At 31.1% G+C, this 14196-nt stretch overlaps 1 protein-coding gene across 1 annotated transcript in view; it reads right to left on the reverse strand.

The window, feature by feature from the left end:
- ndl (serine protease nudel) overlaps nt 1-5968 on the reverse strand; it is a 19457-nt gene extending 13489 nt beyond the window's left edge. Inside the window, 4 exon segments of the mRNA XM_018455651.1 lie at nt 314-523; nt 1181-1810; nt 4554-5678; nt 5809-5968. Coding sequence (XP_018311153.1) covers nt 314-523; nt 1181-1810; nt 4554-5678; nt 5809-5968 — 2125 coding nt within the window.
- Between the last annotated feature and the right edge of the window lie 8228 nt (nt 5969-14196).

The raw sequence follows: 14196 nt of genomic DNA on the forward strand, positions 1-14196 counted from the left end.
ATAGTTCTATCAGCCCCTTCATATCCAACAATTTTTGTTTTAAACATTTTTTATTTAATCGCGATGTTTCGAGTTATTTGGCTGTCTAAGTTAAAATGGGTCACCCTGTATATATGTATATATATATAAAAGAACGTACTCTGTGTCAAAAAATATTGAAAAAATTCTTATCACATGCAGAATGCAACACAACATGCGAGCAAAATCGATATGAAAATTCTTTTTCATTTATTTAAAATGTGTGTGTGTGTGTGTGTGTGTGTGTGTGTGTGTGTGTGTGTGTGTGTGTATGTGACGAAATGTCTATTTTTACCAAAACAACCGAGCTCGTCCTCTCCATGTGGACAATCGAAATAACCGTCGCAGAGTCGATTTCGTGATATCCGATCTCTACAGGAACATCTCGTTTCGTCGCTGGCATCGGCGCAATCGACATGGCCATCGCACCATTTTATCCTTGGGATGCAATATCGATTATCGCACTGATGATAATTTATAGGACATTTGTTGAGCGTGAGGTACTCTAAAATAATTATCATGCCGTTAAAACTGACGATCTAATTGATTTTCTTGGAAAATTTCAATTTCCAGTTTCAAGTTTTACATTTTCAAAGTATGGTAAAAAGAACAGTATCACTCCCTTATTTCAAAAGTGATACAACTAAAAAATTATGTTTCCCAGAAAACAGAAAAATTTTTGCAACTTGACAAAAAATATAATAATTAAATAATATTGGCAAAAGAATATATTCTAACATGATCAAATGTCATTACTATTATTTAAAAAAAAATCGTTTTTGAGTTGAACAATTTTGACAATTTTTTTAAACCTTTTTTTTGGAGGCTTTAACATTCTTTTTAAGAGTCTTTAATATTCATTGTGTGTGTGACGAATCTTATGATTTTTTATGAAGTTAAGTTAGTATACTTTTAATGATGGACATAAAATGATGTTTATTCATTTATGGTACTAACTCGTATCTATATGAAAATCATATTTTTTTTAAATTATGTTTTACGTCAACTTTTGATATAAAGAAGCGATACGATAGTTAAAATAATTAAGATAGATAAGATGAAATAAAAATATTAAATAAAGAAGAGGAATGAGAGAGAGAGATACAGATAAGATAAAAAAATTGAAAAAATCTTCGCAGAAAATCTCTAAAACTTCGCTTACGTGGATTCTGCTGCGTGATAACACCGACTTCATGAGGTAATTTTCGTGATTCTTTTGCAAGGTCTTTGGCTTCGCCGACAGAGCGGTCGGATTGCAACGTGCCAGATATCGGTGGGAAGTGAAGGGTCGACAGTGACATATAACCACAGAAATATGGCATGTTTGGAATTGGCTGCTGGGACATTGCAGTTGATTGTTGATTCAACGAGAAGATTGGTGTTTTTGATATGGCAGGTCCCATAGGACCGATGGCTTGACCAATCGATTGAGATAGACTGCCGGCGTAATTCAATTTTGGCATAAATTGCATAGGCACATTCGCTTGTATCTGCATATAATTTGGCGAGGAACCTTGGTGAAGCGGGTTTTGAAATGGAAATCCGCGATCTTGCATTGAAGAGTGACTTGAGTAAAATGCTGATTCTGGAGATAATGGCATGTTGGAAGATTGGCCAGGATAGCCAAAGAAACAGACTGGATGTGGCATTGTCCACGTTGTGGGGGTCAACTGCTTAAAGGATTTCGTGCTCTCCGCGGCTACTGGAATAGGTTTGCCGTTGTCTTTTATCTGGAAATGATCGGCCGGCATGAACTGCTCGTTATCACGGTGATTTTCTATCAATCTTGGTCCTGCAAATGTTTCTTTCTTAAAAATTTCAGTTATTATTTTGAAAAAACCGTAAACATTTTATAGAGGGCAGAAGTACATGTAAAAAATATATTTTATATTTTATACTTGTATTAAAACTGGTCCTCGTTAAAATATTTGTATTGAATTTTTAACATACCTAAATGTTAATTTAACACAATGTAATTTTGTTATTTTATGATAACTTAATGTTTAACATTTTTAATGGTAACATAACACAATTTAAAAATAAATGAAAAAATATAAATAATATAATAATAAGATTGAAAGACCGCTAATGTTAAACATAATAATTTTAAATTAAGAAGCGCCATAACGGTCAGAACTATTGTAAATTCATTTAAATGAATTAATTTCAGAAATGATAAATGCGTGCCGATATGGTTGTCGGACTTTCAACGCAATCAAATCTGAAAATATTAATAATCCCCCCAAATTCCCCAACTTAAAAACTGTAATAAAACTTATTGCGAAAAATAATGCCTCGGCCAGAATTTGGGGGGATTATTAATATTTTCAGATTTGATTGCGTTGAAAGTCCGACAACCATATCGGCACGCATTTATCATTTCTGAAATTAATTCATTTAAATGAATTTACAATAGTTCAACGTTCTGACCGTTATGGCGCTTCTTATTATAAATAATATAGTTTTAAAATAAATTTTAAGATAAATAAATGAAAGATAAATATATATGTTAATTTAACATATCATAAATGTTAATTTTATGGAAGAAATACGCTCCTTTAATTTATTTTTAAATTGCATCAAAGTGTCACATTTTGTGTGTTAATTTTTACGTAATGTTATATTGTAACATCTTCATATAACATATTCATATAACAGTTTTGTGTTAAATTAATGCAAAAATTTAGATAGACTGTTTGGGTTATGTAAAATGCATTAATTAAATACAATTTTCCAACTGGTGTACTGCAAGAATAATAACAGTCTGGAAAAGTTTAGTATGTATCCGTCTCTAATTTATAAGTTAAAGATATTAACTTCTTCGTGTATTTAATGTAAAATCGTATTGCGCGTTTTATGTTATATTATGAATATTCCGAGACTTGCAGCTTATACGACTCTAGTGATTACGCAAGTCGCGGTAAATTTAATACATATAAGCAATAAGAATCTTATTTTTAGACTATACAATGTGAGAAACACAATTAATAATAGAAATTCAACAGCCTGTATCGGTCGAAGTTAGATCTTTCAATGCTTTAAATAATTCAATGTGAATTATATATATACTATACATGTACTTACATATATAACATATTTGTAGTCCTTCAAACTGCGCGCCGAATTGGTTTTCCGGACTTACAACCGCAATTAAACTACTGGAATAATATCACAAATTAAATGAAATTGAATGACTAGTTAATAATTGTTATATTCTATGTATGTGAATGTATTAGTTATCTCTGAAGAAGGCTCAAAAATGAGCCGAAACATGTAAGCGCTTTAGTAAAATAAAGAAGTTTCACGCTACGATAGCCGTGTTATTTGCGCAACATCTCCCGCGCTTGACTCCTACTGCCCTTGTTCTTTCATTGTTTTTTAAATGAAATTGACAAGCAATTTTTAAATAACTTTAGTAACATCTTGCTAATATGATGCTTGATTGTGCATTAAAATTATTTAAGAATTGCTTGTCAATTTAATTTAATTCGTGATATTATTCCAGTAGTTTAATTACGTTTACAAGTCCGGAAAATCAATTCGGCGCGCAATTTGAAGAATTACAAATATGTTACATATGCAAGTATATGTATAGTATATATATTATATATATATATATATATAATTCACATTGAATTATTTAAAGCATTAAAAGATCTAGCTTCGATTGGTATAAGCTGTTGAATTTCTATTATTAATACATAAGGCTCGTCTACATAGAAGTCGTAGACAGTCGTAGGATTTCAAATCGTAAGAAATTGATCAATTCTAGTCGAGTATTCTCTTTATATTTGATTGTGATTGGTTGGTTTCCTACGACTTAAGACTCCACGACTGTCTACGGCTAGTATTCATAGTCACTTTTGATATTCAAGACCGTCTTAAGTTCTGCCTTGAGATGTCACAAACCAATCAGAGGACCGCATTGGTCTTAAGACATTACTTAAGACTATAATAAGATTGAAAGACCGCTAATGTTAAACATAATACTTTAAATTGAGAAGCGCCATAACGTTCAGAACGTTAAGATGTTGAACTATTGTAAATTCATTTAAATGAATTAATTTCAGAAATGATAATTGCGTGCCGATATGGTTGTCGGACTTTCAACGCAATCAAATCTGAAAATATTATAATATTTTAATTCATTTAAATGAATTTACAATAGTTCAACATCTTAACGTTCTGACCGTTATGGCGCTTCTCAATTTAAATTACTTAAGACTGTCTTGAAATAAGAACCGACTATGAATATCGGCCTTATGACTTCTATGTAGACGACCCTTTATTCGTTCCTGCATTAAAAATATTTTTTGATAAACTTCAAAATATAGAATATCGGGAATGGCGGAGTAAAAAAGAATTGGCAGAAAAAAATAAGGAGAAAGTATATATCTTAAAGAAGCACATTCATAGAAGCATAAATATTGATGTAAGAAGCATAAATATTAATGTATGTAAGTAGCAAGCAACTCGCGATTTAATTATTTCACTATATACTCTTCCTCCAATATGTATTCTTTCCGATTACATACCGTTCGTTGTAGTCGATCGATTTTCCGGGTGTCCCTCGAACGAAGGATGCGCAGAAGGATGCACCTTGCTGCCGTTGATTCCGGTCACGTTGTATCCCACTTGTACACTCGTCACGTTTTCAGTAATCTGCTTCGTAAGATCGACGATGGTCCGTATTCTTGTTTCGGTTGTTCCTATCGAATCAGCTGCAATCGTGGTTTTCCTGGATTTTCCGTCATCTCCTATAACAGTGCCATGCTGCATTCTTGTATTGTTCGATTCCATCATGAACAACGGCTTCACGCTCATGACACTTTCGCTTGCAGTTATTATACTTTGTTGTTGATCGTTTTTCGACACTGCAGGAACGCCTTCATTGTTTTGGCTTATTATCACACGCGAGTCATTTACGGCTGAATTACTATCGGACCATTTGACATTGACGTCTGAATTGTTACCGTCAATCTCGTTTACGTATATTCGTTGGCTTCCATTAGAATTTGTGTAATTAATTGATACAGTACTGGTTTCCGATATGCTGGTGTCCTTTAATAGCTGTTTTGCGGCACTTTGCAATGGGTCATCGATAACTGAGTCCGTTTCCAGCGGCTGGATATTTGTCGCTTTTGTCTGATTAAATTCCAACTGCTTTGAGCCATTTTTAGCCTCTCTGTCATCCAGCAACTTGATGGCAGTGCTAAAATCGCTCGAACGATTTTGCTCGGTATAATCATGCGGGAAATATCGATCTTACATGATGTTCATCTGTTTGCACTCGAGACATTTTAAAATATCCCTGGGCAATGGTTTTTCGCCGTTTGTCCCTGAAAGCTTATTATTGAGACTCAGAAGATAGTCTTGCACCGTTTGCAACAACATCTTACAATGTTGAGCGCTTAGAGCGCAATCTCTTCTTCTGCGAGATACCTCCCGCTTGAAACGCGTGTCAGCGTCTCTTCCATTTATCGTTAGAAATGTGTCGTCTTTTACAACTTGTGTTATCTGGCTCGTAAGCTCCGTCTGATCGCTAAAAGATGAGTCTCCATCGATCACTTTTCCAACCCGGGACTTCAATAATGATCTTCTGCTGAGAGGAAAGCCTAGCCTGATCACTCGCTCCACACGTGTTTCCGGTTGAATGCGAACTGAAAGAATCATGATAGAAGAAATGATTCTTCGAGGACATCGGCTGAAAATTGGCGATTGCAAGGACGAACAAGAGCAAAATTTTCGAGAAAAACAGTATGTGCTCCTACACATGTAATATTTACTAACCTGAAGTATTATGAGCGTCAGGTCCTGACATTATAGAAAACGTAAGGTTAGTAATTGTCATAAAAAGTACAATCAATAAGATTGAAATCGTTCCAATCAGAAGAATATGTTTGTGCCGTGCATGAAAATTCGAATGGCTACGCCCACTTGACTTCGTCATGCATTTGTTAGAAGTTACGCCTAAAATCGTGATCAATATTAATCTTAAAATGCTGAAAATACATATACATATGACAAAGCAATATTCATCATATAGATCTGTTTGCGTTGTTTGAAATCGCCCGAAATTTTTGCACTTAAAGTAAGATGAGTATAATATATTTGGACGTTGAAAAGAGAGAAAGTGATGATTCTAAACGCAAAAAGTACAAGCAATTTAAATAGACCTATTGGCATTTCTGAAGGACTTATCCAATTTTAATACAAGATGAATGCTGTAAAAGAAAATATAACCTTTGGATTTATTTGGAATTAAATCCACCATTATCCGACATTATACAATAGATCTCTGCATTTCATTACTTATAACTTTTGACATTATAAATTTAGAAAAAAATATTTCAAATAAATTAAGTTGCTTGGTTTTTACGTAATCTGATTTCTTTTTTCGATAGGATTTGAAAAATTTCAAAGTTGCTCCCCTACTATCCCCTTAAAACTAGAAATAAAACTCAAAAAAAATCATTTGTAATACGCTTAAAAGACCTCTTTGTAACAAAAAATCGTCATTATTCATTATATTTAGAAATTACTGGATATTTTTATATCCAGTGATTTCTAAATATTAGTCTGGAACACTTTATTTGAGCTACCCTGTATATTCCTATGATTTTTAATTTATTATTAAGATGCTCTTCAAGATTTTCAATGAAGAACTGGATAACATGTAACTGGATATGTGTTTCTCAAATATCAATCGTCAAGCAATAAATCTTACCTGTATTTTGAATTCTCGAATCCGTCAACACAACGCAACATGATGAATTGATTGGAACATCGACCAATTGCAAAGGTAAGCTTTTATTTTTATCGATGTGCAGTTTATTCGATTTATCCAAAAGACGCACTAATTATTTTTAAAAAATTAAAATAATATTACTTTAAATATAAGTCTTAATTAAAAAAAAAAGTTATACAAAATTCTTGAATACGTTTTACGAATACGAGCTACGTTTTCGAACTTACTTTTGATTAACTTCTACTTTGATTAACTTTTGATTAACTCTCTTTATTATGATCGTGCCGTTTTGTACGAAATTCCTGACTTTACTGATCTTTACACGGGATTACATCGGCAACGACTAAACCCTGGATTTGATAAGCAGAGTTCTTCGCAACGATGCGACAGAGAAAAATTGCTGACAGCTTATATCGTCTCCTGTTACTTTCGTGTGAATGAACGCTTTTACACGCATTTCAACAAGTATCTCTGTCGCTGAGCTTGCAAAAATCTGTGAATGGAATTCTTGGTTTCCATCGCAAAACCAAAATGTTGATTTCAGTACGCAAGCATAAAGCATAAGAATTAATTGACCTTTATTGTATAGATCTGAAAACTTAATAAAGATTTTGCGTTTTGTGTATCTCTCACAAGGAATACAACGCTCACGATTAATGACTCTCATCTTCAAGTGGAGAATTTTTTCTTAAAAACTCCCAACCTTAATGAGAAACTATTACTAGCAAGACGTAAAGAAATCAGGTCAATGATCGAACCAATTAAGATGTATAACTTAATTACAATTAAAACAATTTATTATGTAAAATCAATTCATACGTTTCGTGACTACGGGTCACTTCTTTAGCAAAAACAAAAAACCTTTTGTTTTTAATTAACCTTAATAATTAATCATGTCGCTAATATAATATTGTCGGTATAGGCATAAACGCAATAAATAATATGTAGTCGCTATTATAATATTGTCATAACGTGAAACTTGTGCTAATCTTGAGTTCCTAGTGTGTAAAATTAATAGGAATGTTGTACATATTGATGGTCTCGATGTAATTGTTTATAGTCACATTAATTGTCAGTTTTCTAAATTGATTAGTCATCGAACTTTCGTTATTAAACGAACATCAGGTGACAATCGGAGTCGATAACTTTGTAAAAGAAAAAGAATATGATGTTAGTATACGAATAATTTTGTAAATGGGAACCAAAGACTTACATTAAATTAAATCTGAAGAGTCGACGCAAGATCCTTCCAGCTCAGTCAAACACACAAATTCAAATAAAAAGGCCGGCACAGACAAGAGAAAGTCAATATTCGAATTGTTTTTATTTTTCTGTTGTTAGATACCGTAATAAATAACAATAAGATTCATCGAGACGTTCTATATATTTTTGTGAATTTATGCCTTTATCTTGTTCTTTAATATGCAGCATTTCTGAAATCATTCTTTTATTGTAATTATTTTCGATGTCTAAAATTTTTGTATCTTCCCAATTAAAAGTATGATTATAATTTATTATGTGTTCTTTGATAACTGTATATCTCGATGGATTACCGTTAATATTGCTTTTATATTTTTTAATGTGAGTTTTAAGTTGTCTCTTAATCTATCCAACGTACGAGACTTTGCAACTGTTACAGTTTATTTTGTATACTACATTTTGAGTGGAAAATTTTTCAAGTTTATTCTTATGTACTTTAACAAAGGGATTCAATCTATTCAAACATCTGAAGCCAGTTATAAAAGCAGATTTGTTAATGAATGAAGTGATAATATTTGAGACATTAGGTATAAAAGATAATATAAAGAATTTTTTAACTGAGTTCGAGACCGAATTATCAGTCTCCTTTATTTTTTTCTTTTCTTTGTAATTTTGTAGCAGTTTACCATTGATCAGATGTCTAATTCTTTTTTTCATATTAACAAAAATGAAATTAAGTAGATATCCATTATCAATGAGAATATTGATGACTAATTCAAAGTTTTTCTGATGGAAAACAGGATCTGATAGGAGGATCGCTCTGTCTACTAGACTATATATGGAGCCAATTTTATGACAAGGAGGATGATTAGAAAAGTAAGAAAAATATTTTCCAGAAAATGTGTTCTTATGAAACCAATCAATGGTAATCTTGTTGTTCTTTATTTTTAGAAGAAGATCTAAAAAACTGATGCATCTATTATTTTCAATCTCAACTGTGAATTGTAATCTATTGTGTATGCTGTTGAATGTTTTTAAGATGTCATCAATTCGGTCTTTTGGCACAATCATAATGATATCATCAGCATAGCGAAAATATATAGTCTATATAGAAACTATTACTCTTCATTGTGGAAAGTTTCGTAGCTTGTAAAGTTATTTCTATCTAGCGGTAAAATGGAATAAAGTGCCAAATGGTATTTTTTATTGAACGAAAAGTTAACTTAAGACTTAAACAAAGCAGCCTTAAGAAATTGTCTCCTTTGAAAAAGGAGTTGATATACCTACTTCTATCTTAAAATGCAATTAAATAGAAATCGTATATGCATATATTTATATAAATAAGAGCACATTAAAATAAAATAATTAATATAAGAAATAAAATTATTAAATTAATGAAATGTATGTTTATTTTCTTCTTAAAGAATATACATTCATTTTTATAACTTTATTTTCATTTATTTTTAATAGCTTTATATATTTATTATTATATTTTTATAAATACATTATGTATTTATTAGAAGAAATATATAGGGGAGAGTTACTGCGCGTAAATGCGAATTGATCACCTAAATCGTACTTCATCAATATTTTATATTATTACTTGATATAAGCAACATTACTAATATATATAGCAGCATAATAATATAAAATAAATGAGAAATGATTAATATAGATGAGTAATACAGACAAAAATGTGATAGACTATGCATCTTGTTTAATGGACGTTAGCAACGTTTTAAAAAATTATTGTAGAATATTTTACACTTATTATACATATTAATACATATACTGTATATAGATATTATACTGTAAATACATACATACATACATACATACAATACATACATACATACATACATACATTTATACTGTATATACATATTTGTAACTATTATATAAATAAAAATTGATATTTTTACAAAATCTATCAAGTTTCCTAAATCGTATCATTACAAAATAAAACTGATAATTGGCAATAATACAACTAATAATTGATATAAATGTTAAGTGCAAAAATATATTTAAGCCAATTTTATTGTAACATCATTTGTTTTTTTCATTATTGTTATTTAACAATTATAAAATACTTGATTCTTTTCAGTAAATGATTAAAGTTAGGCATTAATTAATTATTATAGGTATTATTTAATGATTTCTTTCATTAATCTGATATTTTTAATTATTTCCAATTACAAATTCAATATTTTCAAAGGAAATACCGATTTCAAAGACCTATACGTAAGATTCAGACGATCGATCACCTAAAGTCTAAATCGTATCTTTTGCAACATGTTACAAGAAGATTTATAACAGATTAATTTGTTATTATTGAAAGGTTAAACGTGTAATAATAAGTGTCCGAAGCCTGAAGCTACAATTTCCAATGTTCATTTACATTATACGAACCAGTGCCAAATAGAAAATATAATAAAGAATAGGTTTAGTGATACGCATTCTCCCCTATCACTTCTTGAGAATGATAGAAAAGATATTTCTTTATAAGTAAAACAGATCACGAAAAATTAAATTTTTTTATCAGTGTACGTAATAACAACGCAAACATCAATGCTGTAATTGTAAAATAAAATGTTTTGAAGTATACTAATGAGATAAGTTTTCACTTATACAGATCATGACTTGTATTGCCATAAATTAACTGCGCATTGATTATTGTAAAATGGCAATAACTTGTAATATAACGTTATTTAAAGAAGCTATGGACTTAGATATCTTCACAGTTTCTGCTATACATTTTCTTATTTAATATTATAATTTTCATTTGTAAACAATAAATTACTTGAATTGTATAATTCTAACGATATATATAAACAATAAGCTATTTTACAAAATAATGATTAATATATTAGCATTAAAGAGAAATTAGTATTTTTGAAACACGGAAGGAAAGAGAGGAAACAATTGCAATGACTGACTGAAAGTTGAATCGATGCATGTAAAATAAGAAAACCGGTGAAAATAATGCCGTTTATGAATTGGAACGCTTTATTCAGAAATAAAAATAATGTTTTCAGTGTAACGCGATATTTCGTATTATTGAGTTGCGATTATTGCGTATTACGCATCAACACACAATGTGCAAGGCTATCATATATTCGAAACATTAAAAAGTCATAACGTTACATTTCCGCTGTGATAAAAAAGAAACACGATACTTCCTGAAATTTGCGTAAAAAAAAGGTCAAAAAAATTTTCTTAATATTAGTTAAAGTTTTCTTAATATTATGTATCGTTGAATGATATTCTTTCTCACTTTCATATTAATTACTTCTAGTTTCTGTATTTAAGTATTTTTATCGAATCACATTTTTATGAACACATGTACAGAGTAACCAAAAATTTGTGTAAGTATTTTTATCAAATCGTTAATAATGTATTAAAAAAATAAACTCTGGAATGTTAGTTATATGTTATTTAAATACCAAAAACAATAATTAATATTCAAAGTGGTCATCTTTAGCTTTGATATAAGTTTTAAGACATTTCGGAAAAACATCAATAATGGCTGCACATCTTTCCATGAAAATTCTCGTAGACAGCCAATAAAGCGGTCTTCATCAGTTCACTAACCGATGAAAACCTTTTGGTGCTTTTACATCAATGTTTGAAACCTTTTTAGCATTTAATAAAATACAATTAATACTCCAGACCATTTTGTGACTGCACACACACATTTTATTTTACTTCAATTTAATTATTGTACTATTCAGAGTGTATTTTCAAAAATATACATTACTACACAGTTAAAATAACGGAAAATAATATCAGCTTATTTCCTGAGTAATGATGTGATAAACAAACAAAATTTCGTAGTCAAACCTCTTTGTCACCCTATATATATTATTTTTAAGAAGTTATTTCGTTTAAAATAATGAATATTTCGTATAAAATAATGAATTAAATTAAATATTTTATCTAAGAAAGAAGTTGTACAAGAGTCTTTTCCCTATAGAAATTTAATACTAGTACTGGCTAATTAATCATTTATTTTGAGTATTAAAAGTAATGACACTGAAACTGGCTGCCGCAGCCAGCCGCCGATCAGGACCGAGTGCGCCGTGGGCGTGCGCGCTCGTTGCGTATGCGGCCCGTGACGGGAATTTTTATTCTTGTGCTCGAGAATCGTTTAAAATGTAAAAATTATTTATCGAACTCCAAACATAAAGTATAGAGTGGATAAAGTAGGTTATATTATTATAATATTTTAAATCATTTTTTTCATAAAGAGCGATTTCTTGACAAAAGTACTAACTCTGGCACCTCATAAGAAGGCTCGAAAGAATTTTTTCTAATAGAGTAGATCATGAACAATCGATCGGTATTGTTTAGAACAGAGGGACGGCTCTTTATCAAATTTTTAACGATTTTTTTAATTACGAGGACGGGCAAGTCGGGCGTCGTGTCTCGACAAAGGTACTAACAGCAATATTCTGGCACCTCGTAAGGGGGTTCGAAAGAATTTTTTCCAATAGAGTAGATCATGAACAATCGATACCGATCGATTGTTCATGATCTACTCTATTGGAAAAAATTCTTTCAGACCCCCTTACGAGGTGCCAGAGTACCTCTGTTAGTACTTTTGTCGAGACACGACGCCCGACTCGCCCATCCTCCGTAGTTAAAAAAATTGTTAAAAATTTGATAAAGAGCCGTTCCTCTGTTCTAAACAATACCGATCGATTGTAGACGGCTCTTTATCAAATTTTTAACGATTTTTTTAATTACGAGGACGGGCAAGTCGGGCGTCGTGTCTCGACAAAGGTACTAACAGCAATATTCTGGCACCTCGTAAGGGGGTTCGAAAGAATTTTTTCCAATAGAGTAGATCATGAACAATCGATACCGATCGATTGTTCATGATCTACTCTATTGGAAAAAATTCTTTCGAACCCCCTTACGAGGTGCCAAAGTACCGCTGTTAGTACTTTTGTCAAGAAGTCGCGCTTTAAAAAAAAAAATTATTTAAAACATTGTAATAATGTAACCTATTTTATCCATTCCATACTTTATGTTTGGAGTTCGATAAATAATTTTTACATTTTAAACGATTCTCGAGCACAAGAATAAAAATCCCCGTCGCGAGCCGCATACGCAGCGGGCGCGGGCGCCCGCGGCGCACTCGGCCCTGATTGGCAGCTGGCTGCGACAGCCAGTTTCAATGTCATTTAAAAGTATTACTAACAGTATTTTTAATACTGAAAATAAGTGATTAATTGGCCAGTATTATGTTTTTATAAATATCTTTTGAACCTTTTTTTGTCTCTCAAATTTAATATTTAAGTGAGATCGAATAAAAATGGCTTTTTACTTTGTGTAATTTACGGATGTTATTTAATTTCTTTAGTGTATTCTGTTCTTCAAGAATTATCTGCAAGTTATTAATTGATTTATCTACAGAGTTAAATTGCAAATGAAAAAAAGAAGGTTCGTTTCTGATTAATAGATATGACATATTTCTGGTATGTGAAACGACCAACCAAAGTTATTTCATTTTTTATTATTACAACTGTTTAATCATTGCATGAGACAGTCCATAATTCAATTATACATTTGCATGCTGTCGATGCATTAGACCAGTACTTTGTTACTGGAATTACTTGAGCTATTGTAGAGACGATAATTGCACAATCCACCACATTTTACTTTCTCCTGTGAGTACCCGGAGTCGCTACGGATCGATGAAAGTGACAGTCTGTGTTCTGACGTTATGCCGAAGTACATGATTGTTCTGACAATTTCATTTATTCGGTTGTGACTGCGATTAATTTGTGGCCGTGATTTAATCGCATAATAAGTAAACATAATATATGTAGAGGCATAAATCTTTAACAAGGAATTATATACCTTTGAAACTTATCTGTGCTTATACGAATGAAAATCGCGGAAATCGGATCGATTTGAATATTGCATCGATGCAAGACTTGTTAATTACGATCGCACATAGTTAAACAGACATTTACTGAAAATTTAATATACAGTTAATCAAAATTAATCAAAGCTGTATAATGGAGTGGAAACACGCACAGTATTTTTGAATTGTCAAGTGCATTAAGTTCTTTATGATACTTTAAAGTAAATAATTTTTATATCATATTCCATTAGTTAACATATTTAATATATTTATATAAATGTAACATTTTTTAAGGTTTAGTAATTTTATTAAGTGTAAGAAATTATTGTCGATTTTTCAGTTGAGATTATATTACGAC

This window comes from Mycetomoellerius zeteki, unplaced genomic scaffold, assembly GCF_001594055.1.
Source record: "Mycetomoellerius zeteki isolate Tzet28-1 unplaced genomic scaffold, Tzet1.0 scaffold50, whole genome shotgun sequence".
NCBI classification, from domain to species: Eukaryota; Metazoa; Arthropoda; class Insecta; order Hymenoptera; family Formicidae; genus Mycetomoellerius; species Mycetomoellerius zeteki.